This window comes from Microcaecilia unicolor, chromosome 8, assembly GCF_901765095.1.
Source record: "Microcaecilia unicolor chromosome 8, aMicUni1.1, whole genome shotgun sequence".
In the NCBI taxonomy this organism is placed as follows: Eukaryota; Metazoa; Chordata; class Amphibia; order Gymnophiona; family Siphonopidae; genus Microcaecilia; species Microcaecilia unicolor.
Genome location: NC_044038.1, coordinates 145547488 through 145563615, shown reverse-complemented (window position 1 = coordinate 145563615; position 16128 = coordinate 145547488). Strand labels below are relative to the sequence as shown.

The window sequence follows — 16128 nt, the reverse complement described above, 5'->3', positions numbered from 1 at the left end:
CTCCATTTACTTTGTTGTACCAAAGAAAGGAGGTTCTGTCCGGCCTATCCTCGACCTCAAAGGGGTCAATCGGGCCTTGAAAGTTCGGCACTTTCGCATGGAGACTCTCCGCTCTGTTATAGCGGCAGTGAAGGTAGGAGAGTTCTTGGCTTCCTTGGACATCAAGGAAGCGTACTTGCATATTCCCATCTGGCCTCCTCATCAACGCTTTCTGCGTTTTACAGTCCTGGGCCGACACTTCCAGTTCAGAGCCCTCCCTTTCGGGTTGGCTACTGCTCCGCGGACCTTCTCCAAAGTAATGGTGGTCATCGCGGCCTTCCTGCGAAGGAAGGAGTACAAGTCCATCCTTATCTGGACGACTGGTTGATCCGAGCCCCCTCTTATGCAGAGTGCGGCAAAGCTGTGAACCGGTGGTTGCTCTTTTGAGCTCCCTGGGGTGGATCATCAACTGGGAGAAGAGCCAGCTGCGCCCGACTCAGTCCCTGGAGTATCTGGGAGTTCGATTCGACACCCAAGTGGGCAGAGTGTTCCTGCCAGACAATCGGATTGTCAACTTCAGGCTCAGGTGGACCAATTCCTAGTAGCCTCTCCCCTTGGGCTTGGGACTATGTGCAGCTGTTGGGCTCTATGACGGCCACGATGGAAGTAGTGCCCTGGGCCAGGGCTCATATGAGACCACTACAACACTCTCTGCTGCAGCGCTGGACTCCGATGTCAGAGGATTATGCTGTGCGCCTTCCCTTGGACCCAGCAGTGCGCAAGGCGCTGAGCTGGTGGCTGCAGACAGATAAGTTGTCTGCAGGAATGCCTCTGGTGACCCCGGAGTGGATTGTCGTCACGACGGACGCCTCTTTGTCGGGCTGGGGAGCCCACTGCTTGGGAAGGACAGCGCAGGGGCTCTGGTCTCCTGCAGAGGCAAAGTGGTCTATCAACCTCCTGGAACTCAGAGCCATTCGGTTGGCGCTGTTGGAGTTCATCCCGGTACTGGCGTTGAAGCCAGTACGGGTCCTGTCGGACAATGCCACGGCTGTGGCCTATGTCAACCGCCAGGGAGGTACCAAGAGCGCCCCTCTAGCCAAGGAGGCCATGAATCTATGCTAGTGGGCGGAAGCGAACCTGGAACAGCTGTCAGCGGCCCACATTGCCGAGTCATGAATGTCAAGGCGGACTTTCTCAGTCGCCATACCTTGGATCCCGGAGAGTGGCAGCTATCTGCTCAGGCGTTCTTGGACATCACGAAGCGCTGGGGCCAGCCGAGCCTAGATCTGATGGCGTCATCGGCCAATTGCCAAGTGCCGCGCTTTTTCAGCAGAGGACGGGACCCTCGATCCCTGGGAGTAGATGCTCTTCTCCAACAGTGGCCGACACAGGAGCTTCTCTATGTGTTCCCGCCCTGGCCCATGTTGGGCAGGGTGCTAGACCAGGTGGCAAAGCATCTGGGCCGGATAATCCTGGTGGGTCCGGACTGGCCCAGACGTCCCTGGTATGCGGACTTGATCAGGTTCTCAGTGGACGATCCTCTGCGGCTGCCAGTGGAGCAGGGCTATTGCATCAGGGTCCCGTGGTGATGGAGGATACCTCCCCCTTTGGTCTTACGGCCTGGCTATTGAGCGGCAGCGTCTGAGAAAGAAGGGCTTCTCAGACAAGATCATCGCCACTATGCTGAGAGCGAGGAAGCGCTCTACTTCTACTGCTTACGCCAGGGTTTGGCGTACCTTTGCAGCGTGGTGTGAAGCAGGCTCACTTTCTCCCTTCACTGCTCCAATTTCTTCAGTGTTGGTTTTCCTGCAAGAAGGTCTGGAGAAAGGCCTGTCGCTCAGTTCCCTTAAAGTCCAGGTAGCGGCTCTGGCTTGCTTCCCTGGCTTCGCAGCCAGATGTGGTGCGCTTTCTCAAGGGAGTTAATTACCTGCGCCCTCCTCTGCGCTCAGTGGTGCCTGCGTGGAATCTCAACCAGGTGCTAAGAGCCTTGCAGAAGCCGCCTTTTGAACCCTTGTCAAGGGCATCTCTGAAAGACCTGACGTTGAAAGCAGTCTTTTTGGTGGCTATCACTTCAGCCAGAAGAGTTTCCGAGCTCCAGGCACTCTCATGTCGAGAGCCCTTTCTGCAGTTCACGGAGGCAGGAGTTTCTATTCGCACAGTGCCTTCCTTCCTGCCCAAGATTGTTTCTCGCTTCCATGTGAATCAGCAGCTCTGTCTCCTTTCCTTTCGTAGGGAGGACTGCCCAGAGGAATACTCTGCTCTCAAATATCTGGATGTGAGACGAGTCATCATCAGATACTTGGAAGTGACCAATGATTTCCGGAAGTCGGATCATCTGTTTGTCCTGTTTGCAGGTCCTCGTAAGGGTCTGCAGGCTGCTAAGCCTACAGTGGCAAGATGGGTCAAGGAAGCCATTGCAGCGGCTTATGTGGCCGCGGGGAAGGTGCCGCCTATCCAGCTGAAGGCTCACTCCACTAGAGCTCAGGCGGCCTCGATGGCAGAGGCCGGGTCCGTCTCCTTGGAAGAGATTTGCAAGGCGGCAACTTGGGCATCGGCCCATACCTTCTCCAGGCATTACCGCTTGACTGTGGCTGCTCGGGCGGAGGCCCGGTTTGGAGCTTCAGTGTTGCGGTCAGGGATTTCTATGTCCCGCCCTGGGTGAGTACTGCTTCGGTACACCCACCAGTCTATGGATTGATCAGCATGATGATATGGAAGGTAAAATTATGTATCATACCTGATAATTTTCTTTCCATTAATCATAGCTGATCAATCCATAGCCCCTCCCAGATATCTGTATTGTTTATATTCTGGTTGCATTTCAGGTTCAAGTTTAGTCTTCAGTTCCTGTTCAGGAGGACTTCGTGTTCAAGTTTTTCAATGGATTCTTCAAGAGTTGAGACGAATTTGTGTTACAGTGAGCTGCTGCATTCCTCTCCCCTCCGTTTTACGGGGCTGGATTGAGACTTAAATTCTGCCGGCGCTCCCTCCCGCTTCGTGCTTCAGTAGGGCAGCTTTGTACCCCTCCCGCTTCGGTGGTGTTAGGGTCAGTCAGCTCCTCCCGCGGTTGCAGGATAAGCCAGATCCCCCCGCATCGGCGGGTGTGGTGTCCCTCCCCCGCTCCGCGGGGATGAGCTGGACGGATTCCCCTCCCCCACTTGTGTGGGGATGAGCTGGGTTAATTCCCCTCCCCCGTTTCGGCGGTGGTGAGCTGGGCAGAGTGTCCCTTTGTGGGTGTAATTCTCTAAGTGCTGAGTCCTGGCGGATGGAGCTTGGATATCGACATACTGAGGAGTTTCCGGCAGCACATGACCACATATAGGGAGGCAAAAGGATTGCTCTCTATCTCCACCTGCTGGTAGATGGACACAACCCACCAGTCTATGGATTGATCAGCTATGATTAATGGAAAGAAAATTATCAGGTATGATACATAATTTTACCTTTTTAAGCAAAGAAAGACCTGTTTTTTTAATCTTTCCTATAAGTTCTTAGACAAGGGTAGGTAACTTCTACTTGAATGATTCAAACTGGCCAAATCAACTGATGCTCTTAATGAACTTGAGCAAGTCAAGTACCGGGGGGGGGGGGGGGGGGGGGGGGGGTGGAAGTTATCAACATCAGCTACTGTAGGATCTCTTATAAAATGGGACCCTGTGGTAAAATATCACGATTTCTGGTAAAATAACCTGTCTTAATGGTAGCCAGCTTTGATAATTCCCCCACCCCCACCCTTAGATTGTAAGTCCTCGGCCCTATGATGTAACTCTCCTTCAGCTATCAATGAAAAGACATGAACTAAATCCAAATCAGAGAAAAAGTTTTCATGATGTGCAAGACACGTATCTGAGAAGTGAAAATTCGGCTCATCTGAACTGAATTAATGTGCATGTGCTTCAGTTAACTCAATATGTCTGACTGAGAAGTCCTGTTTAAGATATTCCTTGGCAGTTAAAAATGAGCAATAATTCTCCTGGTCTTTCTTTTCCTGTGAAGGTTTTTAAACCCTACCAGGCTTCCAGCACGACATGTGTCGCTTCCACTCAGAAGACTACATTGACTTTCTCCAGAGAGTGAGTCCGAACAATATGCAAGGATTCACTAAGAGCTTGAATGCCTTTAATGTGGGGGATGACTGGTGAGCATGAGCTTTAGGAGCAGAGAGAACTGTCTGTACTTTAGAACTTGGGCGGTTTAAATTGTAACTCTTGAAACAAACCACATAGCAGGCTACTTCTCTGTAGCTTCAGATTATCAGCCTCTTAGTGTGCTGAGAATTTTATTTGTTTCATTTGGGTTGATGTGAATACTTGAAGCATCCTTCTGATTGCATTAAGAACTGTTTAATACTGTTTAGTCAGAAGCAACTATTTCTTGTATATAAATTATTACTTAAATTTTTAATCCACAGATTCGTTACAGCTTGGGGTGAAATACAAAACATACAGTGAGAAAAATAATAAATATAGTACATATAAAATAGACATAGAACAAGTGTAAATCACATTTCATTCAGCAGCTCTTTAGATCATGATTGTAACAATTAGGGCTTTCATTATATTAAGGGTCCCGTCACCATCATGTAAATTGTATATTTACAGATGACCATATTAAATCTTTCCTCCAGAAGTTTATAGTTTATTTAACACTTTCTGACTAGCAGAACTGAGCGGTGCACAATTCTAACATAATAGATAATAGAAAAGAATGCCAAATAATTAAAAAGGACAGAAATATATCTATATAAAAAGATAAAATGAATTCCCCAAAGACAATACTCCTGAGAGAGAAGCAATCATTCAATTACAAACACTTGGCAAAAGAAGCCAGGTTTTTGTGGCTATTTTAAACTCTTTAAATGTAGAAATGCTATGAATATAAATAGTAAATTATTCCAGGTTACAGGAGCCAAAAAGTAAAAAGTGCTATGTCTTGTGGACTTTAGCCACACTTGTGTGGGGCCCTGGGAGTAGCAGACGAAAATTGTTTATAGACTGCAGCATACAAGTGGTGTTTGTGGAATCATGGAGGCAACCAAATAATCTGGGACACCCATTTTAAAAGCCTTGAAATTGGTAACAAGGACCTTATAAATAACTAGTAAAAAAGGCCCATTTCTGCCGCTGATGAAACGGGCCCTAGCCGGCACCGGACTCCCTTCCCCTCCCCTTACGCTTGTCTCCCTGGTGGTCTAGAGGTACCTGTTCGGTCGGGGCAGGAAAGAAAGAGCCCCCTCTTTCCTGCCCGTAGCGGTGCTGCTAGATTCCTTGCTGCATCATGTGGGAGTCCGGCTCTCGGGGTTTCAAAATGGCCACCGAGAGTTGAAGTCTCGCGAGGCAGCTTCAGCTCTAGGCGGCCATTTTGATTCGCCGAGAGCCGGACTCAGACACGATGCAGCCGGGCAGCTAGCAGCAGCGCTCCGGGCAGGAAAGCGGGGGTTCCTTCGTTCCTGCCCGAGCAAACAGGTACTGCTAGACCACCAGGGATAGTGGCGTAAGGGGATGAGAGGTGACAGGGGGGAGGGAAGGTGATGAGGGGAAGAGTGTGGTACCGGGGGCGGGCCGGTACCTTGAAAGAAGCCGGGGTGATGGGCACGTCGTCGTTTGCGGCTGGGATTTGTTGGAAGGGGAGGAGTAGGGAAACACGCTGCGCGTGTTTCCCTACTGCTCCCCGTGTGTTGATTTGCCTTGTTTTCGTGTTCCGCCCTTGACGTCATCACGTGTGACGCAAGGGCGGGGCATGCAGACATGTGAGTGTTGTGGCTTCACCACCATGAAGTTACGAACCGGTGTGTGAGTGCCTGCAGTGACGTCAGTGTCCTCAGAACGTTGAGGGTTCTTTATTATAGTAGATACTTTGCTCAGTAGGAAGCCAGTGCCTGCCCTTTAGCAAAGGAGTAGCATGATCAAACCTCTTTGCATGATAGTTGAATTGCTATATTTTGAATTGATTGAAGTTTTTTAATATGGAATGTGGAAGACCAGAGTAAATTATATTACAGTAATCCAATTTGGTGATAAGAAAGGAAAGAATAAGATAATGAAAAATCCCAGGGTCAAAGAAGTATGTAGCTGCATGTAAGTTTTGAAGAACACAGAAACCAACCTTATATAGATATGAAATCTATCTATAAATGAGCATTTTGAGGCAAGGAAAACGCCTAGGTGTTTAAAGGAGTCAACTGCTACTACTACTACTACTTGACGTTTCTAAAGCGCTACTAGGGTTACGCAGCACTGTACAATTTAACATAGAAGGACAGTCCCTGCTCAAGGAGCTTACAATCTAAAGAACAAATGTACAGTCAGTCAAATAGGGGCAGTCAAATTGGGGCAGTCTAGATTTCCTGAAAGGTATAAAGGTTAGGTGCCGAAAGCAACATTGAAGAGGTGGGCTTTGAGCAAAGATTTGAAGATGGGTAGGGAGGGGGCTTGGCGTAAGGGCTCAGGAAGTTTATTCCAAGCATAGGGTGAGGCGAGGCAGAATGAGCGGAGCCTGGAGTTGGCGGTGGTGGAGAAAGGGTACTGAGAGGAGGGATTTGTCCTGTGAACAGAGGTTACTGGCGGGAACGTAAGGGGAAATGAGGGTAGAGAGGTAATGAGGGGCTGCAGACTGAGTGCATTTGTAGGTAAGAAGGAGAAGCTTGAACTGTATGCTGTATCTGATTGGAAGCCAGTGAAGTGACCTGAGGAGAGGGGTGATATGAGCATATCGGTTCAGGCGGAATATAAGACGTGAAGCAGAGTTCTGAACGGATTGAAGGGGGGATAGATGGCTAAGTGGGAGGCCAGTGAGGAGTAGGTTGCAGTAGTCAAGGCGAGAGGTAATGAGAGCATGGACGAGAGTACGGGTGGTGTGCTCAGACAGGAAAGGGCGAATTTTGCTGATGTTAAAGAGAAAGAAGCGACAGGTCTTGGCTATCTGCTGGATATGCGCAGAAAAGGAGAGGGAGGAGTCGAAGATGACTCCAAGGTTGCGGGCAGATGAGACGGGGAGGATGAGGGTGCCATCAACTGAAATAGAGAGTGGAGGAAGAGGAGAAGTGGGTTTTGGTGGAAAGACGATAAGCTCGGTCTTGGACATGTTCAGTTTCAGGTGGCGGTTGGACATCCATGCAGTAATGTCGGATAAGCAGGCCGATACCTTGGCCTGGGTCTCCGTGGTGATGTCTGGTGTGGAGAGATAGAGCTGGGTGTCGTCAGCATAAAGATGATACTGGAAACCATGAGATGAGATCAGTGAGCCCAGGGAAGAGGTGTAGATTGAAAAAAGAAAGGGTCCAAGGGCAGATCCCTGGGGAACTCCAACAGAGAGCGGGATGGAGGTGGAGGAATATCCATGAGAGTGTACTCTGAAGGTGCGGTGGGAGAGATAGGAGGAGAACCAGGAGAGGACAGAACCCTGGAACCCAAATGAGGACAGTGTGGCAAGAAGTAAATCATGATTTACAGTGTCAAAAGCGGCGGATAGATCAAGGAGGATGAGGATGAAGTAGTGGCCTCTTGATTTGGCAAGGAACAGGTCATTACAGACTTCAGAAAGTGCTGTTTCTGTCGAGTGTAGAGGGTGAAAACCGGATCGAGGATGGCATGAGAGGAGAGAAAATCAAGGCAGCGGCTGTGAACAGCACACTCAAGTATTTTGGAGGGGAAGGGTAGGAGGGAGATGGGGCGGTAGTTGGAGGGTAGGGTCAAGTGATGGTTTTTTGAGGAGAGGTGTGACTTCGGCGTGCTTGAAGGTGTCAGGGACAGTTGCAGAGGAGAGAGAGAGGCATAATATTGGTTCCCATCAAGGAAATTGTACAGGATGGTTGTGGGAGATGACCTGTTATCCAACATGCAACTGTTTTTGCCCTGTAATCTGTGGTAAAACAACTACCCTTCCACATTGTCAAGACACTCCTGAAGCTATCCTAACAACGGTGAGAGAATATTTGTTGGATACACTAACAGGATGTCAACCACATGAAAATATGCAGATACACCATGTGATTGGATAAGAACAGCTAAAGGGCTCAGGAATAAATTTAAAAGAGGGGAGAGAATGGAGCCCTGTGGGACTCCACAATTTAAAAACTGAATATCAGAAGAAATCTTAGCAGAGATAACTTTAAAAGCTGCACTGGTTACCAAAATCCTTCTCCTAATTCACAAATTTATACACACAGACATCCCACACTATATCTCTATCTTAATTATCTTACTTTATCATACTTCATAAACCATTCCATACTTCACGCTCCCAATATGAGAACTGCTTTGCCTTCCCTCGGCATCCTCCCATTTTTTAGAATGGACAAGGAAGACATGCTTCTTACTTTGGACCAAAGTCTTGGAGCACTCTTCCCATAGAGCTAAGAAAAGATTCAAACTGTGCTAGATTCAAGACTCTCTTAAAGACTTACATACAGAAAAACTTGACCCTTTAGACATATAGGAGACTCTTGCCCCTCTATTGGAACATTCTTAAAGTGCTACAACTCCTTTCCATCTCCCCTTCCTTTATAGAGCTATCACTTCTAATAAGTTGCAAAAAGCATTTGTAGTTCTTCTCACACCTAAACCTTTTTGCTTTATTCTGATTAGAAAAGCAGTATTTCAAGCAAGAAAGCTAAACTAAGTAAAAAAAAAAAAAAAATCACACGTGAAACTGTTCAGAAAAGGTGAGGTAATTCCCCCCCCCCCCCCCCAATTAATGTTTTCTCCTTAGGAATTTTATTCCATAATGCTGAATCAATACAGGAGAATGCCACCTTTCTAGTCATCACTAACTTAACATTCTTTAATGGTGAAATGCCAAGATAGGCCTCCTGGGAGAATTCAGTGTGTATACTTGAAAATAATCACTGACATACTGTGGGCCTTTTGAAAGCATAATCTTAAAATCCAAGGTAAAGTTATTAAATTAATCCCTAGAATCTACTGGGAGTCAATGTATGTCTGGATTAAATCCAAAATCCTTATCCTCTGAGTCTTCTGCATTTTAGACCCTTAGTTTAGCAATGTTCTGCAGGGATTTTTATTCCCTTCTTGTTTTTGGATTCACATGTCCTATGTATTATATTGCTCAATGTATATATTTTATTTATTTATTTATTTATTTATGACATTTATATCCCGCATTAGCCCAAGTAGAACTCAGGTTCAATGTGGCTTATATAACAATTAGAAAAACATGAACATGTTATGAGCAGGGCTATGAAAAATATTGACTAAGATAGCTACAGTGTCTTATGCAAGTCTCCGCACCCTTATACATTTTTTTACACATTTTGCTGTCTAAAAAATACAATTCAAATGCAAAACAATGGGAATTTTTCAGATCTGCACAACATATGCTTACTTTTAGTGTAAAAGAACAATTACAGAAATACTTAACATAAGTAAGAGTAAGGAGCCAAAAGGAATGATTGTCTAGGTCTTCATACCCTTTGTTATAGCTGACCTAAATTAGCTCCGATTTCAAACATCCCTTAACAAGGGCCATAATAAATGGGATAGAGTCCATCTCTGTCCACTCACAGTGGTTGAGCTGATTTAAATACTCCTGGAGGAAGAATCAAGTTGTTTCTGTTGTATGAAATAAGTTTGAAGCAGAGGTCTAAACGCGCTTAACACAAAGCTACCAAAAGAACTCCAGAGTAAAGTTATTTAAAAGTATAGACTAGGGAAGGCTTAAAAAAACTTATGTTTGAATAACCCTTGGGGCACTGTCATGTCCATCACTGTAAAGTGGAAATGGTTGGCGCCACCCAGATACTCCTGGATCGAGCTGTCTTGCCAAAGTCCAGTAGCTGTTTGTTACAGAAACTGCTAAGGAAGATCAAAGAGCTGTGATTGAGACTGGGAAGAATGTTTACTGTTCAGCAATCTCAAGATTATTGCAGTCAATAGAAACAGAATAAAATAAAACATAGAAAAGAAAATAAGATGTTCCATATCATCAAGCAGATCAATCCATAGGTTCTTCCTCCGGTCCTCCCGCAGGGTCTCGTACCCAATGACGGGGCCCTGGTCCATGGCCCAGAGCAGATAGGAGGAAGGCTGTCCTCTTTTCTGGGTGAGTGGACCAGGGTAACTTCAGACGCTTGGGTTCTAGAAGTCATCAGAGACGGCTACAATTTGAAGTTCTGCCGGCCCTGAAAGACGGGTTCATGAACTCTCCCTGCAAGTCCCCCCTCAAAGTGGCAGCAGTTCAGCAGACTCTGGACAACTTGCTCCGCATTGGGGCAGTGGTCCCAGTGCCCGTAGAGCAGCGTGGCACAGGACGTTACTCCATTTACTTTGTGGTGCCAAAGAAAGGAGGCTCTTCTCGGCCTATTCTCGACCTCAAGAGAGTCAATCGGGCCTTGCGAATACGGCATTTCCGCATGGAGACTCTCCACTCCGTGATTGCTGCGGTACAAGAAGGAGAATTCCTGGCATCCTTGGACATCAAGGAAGCTTATCTGCACATTCCCATCTGGCCGCCTCATCAGCGCTTCCTGTGCTTTGCAGTGCTGGGCCGGCACTTCCAGTTCAGAGCCCTCCCGTTCGGGTTGGCTACGGCTCCGTGGACCTTCTCCGAAGTGATGGTGGTCATTGTGGCTTATCTCCGCAAGGAAGGAGTGCAAGTCCATCCCTACTTGGACGACTGGCTGATTCGAGCTCCCTCCTTTGCGGAGTGTAGGAGAGCGACGGACAGGGTCATTGCTCTTCTGAGCTCCCTGGGATGGATCATCAACCAGGAGAAAGGTCAGCTGCGCCCGACTCAGTCCCTGGAGTATCTGGGTGTTCAGTTCGACACCCAAGTGGGCAGAGCGTTCCTGCCGGACAACTGGAGCCTCAAGCTTCAGGCCCAGGTGGGCCAGTTCCTAGCCTCCTCAGCTCCTCGGGCTTGGGATTTTGTGCAACTGTTGGGCTCCATGACAGCCACGATGGAGGTAGTGCCCTGGGCCAGGGCCCATATGAGGCCACTACAGCACTCTCTTCTGCAGCGCTGGTCTCCGGTTTCGGAGGATTACGCAGTTCGCCTTCCCTTGGACCTGGCGGTGAGAAGGGCGCTAAGTTGGTGGCTGATGTAAGACAAGTTATCAGCCGGTATACCTCTCACGTCCCTGGAGTGGATTGTCGTTACGACGGACGCCTGCTTGACGGGCTGGGGAGCCCACTGCCTGGGAAGGACAGCGCAGGGGATATGGTTGCCGGCGGAGGCGAAGTGGTCCATCAACCTCTTGGAACTTCAGGCTATTCTGTTGGCGCTTCAAGCGTTTCTTCAGGTACTGATACTGAGGCCAGTTCGAATCCTGTCAGACAGTGCCACGGCCGTGGCCTATGTCAATTGCCAGGGAGGTACCAGGAGCGCCCCCCTAGCCAGGGAGGCCATGAAGTTATGCCAGTGGGCAGAGGCGAATCTGGACCAGGTGTCGGCGGCTCACATTGCGGGAGTCCTGAATATCGAGGCGGACTTTCTCAATCCCCATACCTTGGATCCCGGAGAGTGGCAACTGTCTGCTCGGGTGTTTTTGGAGATCACGAAGCGCTGGGGCATGCCGACCTTGGATCTGATGGCGACCTCGGCCAATTGCCAAGTGCCGCGGTTCTTCAGCAGAGGACGGGACCCTCGATCTCTGGGGGTCGATGCTCTTCTCTAGCAGTGGCCGGTACAGGATCTTCTCTACGTGTTCCCGCCTTGGCCTGTGCTGGGCAGAATTCTCGGCCGGGTGGCAAAACACCCAGGCCGGGTGGTCCTGGTGGGTCCAGACAGGCCCAGACGCCCTTGGTATGCGGACCTGATCTGGCTTTCTGTAGACAGTCCTTTGCGGCTCCCAACGGAGCGGGGCCTCTTACATCAGGGTCCCGTGGTGATGGAGGATCCCTCCCCCTTTGGTCTTACAGCCTGGCTCTTGAGTGGAAGCGGCTGAAGAAGAAGGGCTTCTCGGACAAGGTCATCGCCACTATGCTGAGAGCACGGAAGTGCTCTACTTCTACTACGTACCTTTGTATCATGGTGCGAGGCAGGATCCCTGACGCCCTTCACGGCGCCAATTGCTTCAGAGTTGGCATTCCTGCAATAAGGTCTGGAGAAAGGCCTGTCGCTCAGCTCTCTTAAGGTCCAGGTAGCGGCTCTAGCTTTCTTCAGGAGTCACCTGAAGGGTGCTTCCCTGGCTTCTCAGCCAGATGTGGTGCGTTTTCTCAAAGGGGTTAATCACCTACACCCTCCTCTGCACTCGATAGTGCCTACGTGGAATCTCAGTCTGGTGCTTCGAGCCTTGCAGAAGCCGCCCTTTGAGCCATTATCGCGGCTGTCTCTGAAGGACCTGACGTTGAAAGCGGTCTTTTTGGTGGCAATCGCTTCAGCCAGGAGGGTTTCCGAGCTCCAGGCGCTCTCGTGTAGAGAGCCGTTCCTGCGGTTCACGGAGGCAGGAGTGTCTATTCGCCCAGTGCCTTCCTTCCTGCCCAAGATTGTTTCTCGCTTCCATGTGAATCAGCAGCTTTGTCTACCCTTCTTCCATAGGGAGGATTATCCAAAGGAGTATCGTGCTCTTAGATGCCTGGATGTTAGACGAGTTATCATCAGATACTTGGAAGTGACCAACGATTTCCGGAAGTCGGATCGCCTGTTCGTGCTGTTCGCGGGCCCCCGTAGGAGCTTTGATATCAACTATACTGAGGATTTCCTGGTAGCACATGACCACATATAGAGAGGCAAAAGATTGCTCTCTATCTCCACCTGCTGGTAGATGGACACAACCTACCAGTCTATGGATTGATCTGCTATGATTAATGGAAAGAAAATTATCAGGTATGATACATAATTTTACCATACCTTTTTTATTGGACTAACTTAATACATTTTTTGATTAGCTTTCGAAGGTAGCCCTTCGTCAGATCAGAAATTTCTGATCTGACGAAGAAGGGCTACCTTCGAAAGCTAATCATGAAATGTATTTAGTCCAATAAAAAAGGTATTATCTTATTTTCTTTTCTATATTTTGTTTTATTCTATTTCTGTTGACTACTTTTAGAAGTGGACTAACAAGGCTACCACATCTCTCTACTCAAGATCATTGCAGAAATTTGACCTGTGTGGGAAGGCAGGAAAAAGGAAGCCTTTGCTTAAAAACCCATAGGGGACACTGCCTACAAGAGAGAAAATGTTTAGTGGTCTGAAGAGAGCAAAGTAGACATTATTTTTCTCAATGCTAAATAATATGTGACATAAAACAAACAGCACATCACGCTGCTACATGTAGGAGCACTTTGCAGTGGTAGGGATAGGGAGGGGTGTGAAGACTGAGGGAGGGACAGACAGTGCAAAGCACAGGCAGATCCTAGACGAAACTAATTTTGGTCTGCCATAGACATGGAATGGGGAAAAATATTCACTTTTCAGCAGGACAGTGATCCGTAAAACTAAGCAAAAGAAACAATGGAGTGACTTAGCAAGAAGAAAGTGAATGTCCTCTAGTGGCCCATAACAACATAAGAGTAGCCAAACTGGGTCAGACCAGTAGTCTGTTTAGCCCAGTATCCTGTTTTCCAAACAGTGGCCAAGCCAGGTCACAAGTACCTGGCAGAAACCCAGATTGTGGCAAAACTCCATACTACAAATCCCAGGGCAAGCAGTTGCTTCCCGTGTCTGTCTTAAGTAGCAGACTATGGACTTTTTCTCCAGGAATTTGTCCAAACCTTTTAAAAACCCAGATACACTAACTGCCGTTACCACATCCTCTGGCAAAGAGTTCCGAAGCTTAACTATTCGTTGAGTGAAAAAATATTTCCTCCTATTTGTTTTAAAAGTATTTCCGTGTAACTTCCTCGCGTGTCCCCTAGTCTTTGTATTTTTGGAAGGAGTAAAAAATAGATTTACTTCTTCTCGTTCTACACCATTCAGGATTTTGTAGACCTCAGTCATATTTCTCCTCATCCATCTCTTTTCCAAACTTAAGAGCCCTAACCTCTTTAGCCTTTCCTCATACTAGAGGAGTTCCATCCCCTTTATCATTTTGGTTGCTCTTCTTTGAACCTTTTCTAATTCTGCAATGTCTTTTTTTGAGATATGGCGACCAGAACTGAACGCAATAATCAAGGTGCGGACGCTCCATGGAGTGATACAAAGGAATTATATATTTTTGGTCTTATTCACCATCCCTTTCCTATTAATTCCTAGCATCCTGTTTGCTTTTTTGGCCGCAGCCACACAGTGAGCAGAAGATTTCAGCGTATTATCTACACCACCACCCAGATCTTTTTCTTGAGTGCTGACCCCTAAGGTGGACCCTAGCATCAGGTAACTATGATTCCGATTATTCTTTCCAGTGTGCATCACCTTACATTTGTCCACATTAAATTTCATCTGCCATTTGGATGCCCAGTCTTCCAATTTCCTAAGGTCTTCTTGCAATATTTCACAGTCCACATGTGTTTTAACAACCTTGAATAGTTTTGTATCATCTGCAAATTTAATCACCTCACTCGTCATTCTGATTTCCATATCATTTATAAATATGTTAAATAGCACCGGTCCCAGTACAGATCCCTGTGGCACTCCACTGTTCACCCTCCTCCCTTGAGAGAAATGACCATTTAACCCTACCCTCTGTTTTCTGTCCAATAACCAATTCCTTATCCACACCAGAACCTTGCCTCCTATCGCTTGACTCTTTAATTTTCTCAGGAGTCTCTCATGAGGAACTTTATCAAGCTTTCTGAAAATCTAGATATACTACATCAGCCGGCTCACCTTTATCCACATGTTTATTCACGTCTTCAAAGAAATGAAGCAAATTAGTGAGCCCTCGGCTGAACCCATGCTGATTCTGTCCCATTAAACCATGTTTGTCTACATGTTCTGTAATTTTGTTCTTTATAATAGTTTCCACTATTTTGCCTATCACCGATGTCAGGTTTCCTGGTCTATAATTTCCTGGATCACTCCTAGAACCCTTTAAAAAAATCTGCATCACATTGGCCACCCTCCAATCTTCAGGTACTATGGACAATTTTAACGACAAGCCCAGTCAGAGCCCAGACCCAAATCAACAGACATTCTGTAGCAAGACTTGAAAACTACTCTACAGACAATCCCCAATCAACCTGAAAGAGTCTGAGCTATTCTGCTGTGAATAATGAGCAAAAACTGCACCATGCCATTATGCAAAGTAAGTTGACCCTTATTCTAAATGACTCATGACCATTACTAAAAATGCATAAAGCACCAAGGACTGTTAAGAGTCTTTATTGGCAGACCCGATCTGAGCTGTGTTTTGGCGTCAGTGAGATCAATCAAGTTAAAATAATTATAGTAATGAGCTAAAAGCTCATATAATCAGCAAACTTTGTGGATGCTGTGTGTGCAGCTATGCACTTTCTGCTTGTCACTGATTTATTTTTAATTGGTTTCGGTTTACTGAGTATATGTGCTTTTTAGCTCATTATTTAACTATTTTAATTGATTGATCTCACAGACCCCTGATGCAGGTGTTTGACGCTGAAACACAGCTTGTGTTGGGTCTGCTAGTAAAAGACTTGACTATCCCACGCTTGAAAGACCCTTGGTACTTTTTGCATTTGTACTGTTGTGTGTACTTTGATCCTCTGGTTTGCTGCTGTATCGTGACCATTATTGCCAGGGCTTAATTTATAGAGAAAAGGGGAATGGAACTTTGAAGTCTGGGGAGGGGCAGGCCACAAGCAACAGGAGGACTAGATTAGGGCGTGGAACACCTGTTTTCTGGTCTGCCCCAGTCTCACCCTCTTTCCCCCCCCCCCCCCCCCTCCTACTTCTCTCTGCAAGCTGCGTGGAATGGGGGGCTGGAGCAGAACACGCTTGCTGCTCTTTAGTTTGAAAAGAAACTGTGGAATTGCATTCCAGACTGCTCCCTCCAGAAATTAAGCCGTGGTAATTACTGTAAGAGGGGTTTCTACCAAGTATGGACTCAAGTGTTGTGAAGACATTCAATCAAGACGTTTTGTTTTCAAGAGTAATTAAGAATAATTGCTCTTTCATGTTGAAAGTGTAGTTTGTGTAAATCTTTGAACAAACTTCTACTTTAATGTATTTTAAATTATGTTTTTTAGACAGCAGATGTGAAAAGTTATGCAAGGGTGTGAAGACTTTGCTAGGCACTGTATATCTATAAAGATAATAAATCAGCTCTTTGATGGA

General features: G+C 47.0%; 1 protein-coding gene across 1 annotated transcript in view; it reads left to right on the top strand.

The window, feature by feature from the left end:
• Positions 1-16128, top strand: part of HDAC3 (histone deacetylase 3) — a 93085-nt gene that overhangs the window by 30549 nt on the left and 46408 nt on the right. The window contains 2 exon segments of the mRNA XM_030212811.1: positions 3976-4000; positions 4003-4117. Coding sequence (XP_030068671.1) covers positions 3976-4000; positions 4003-4117 — 140 coding nt within the window.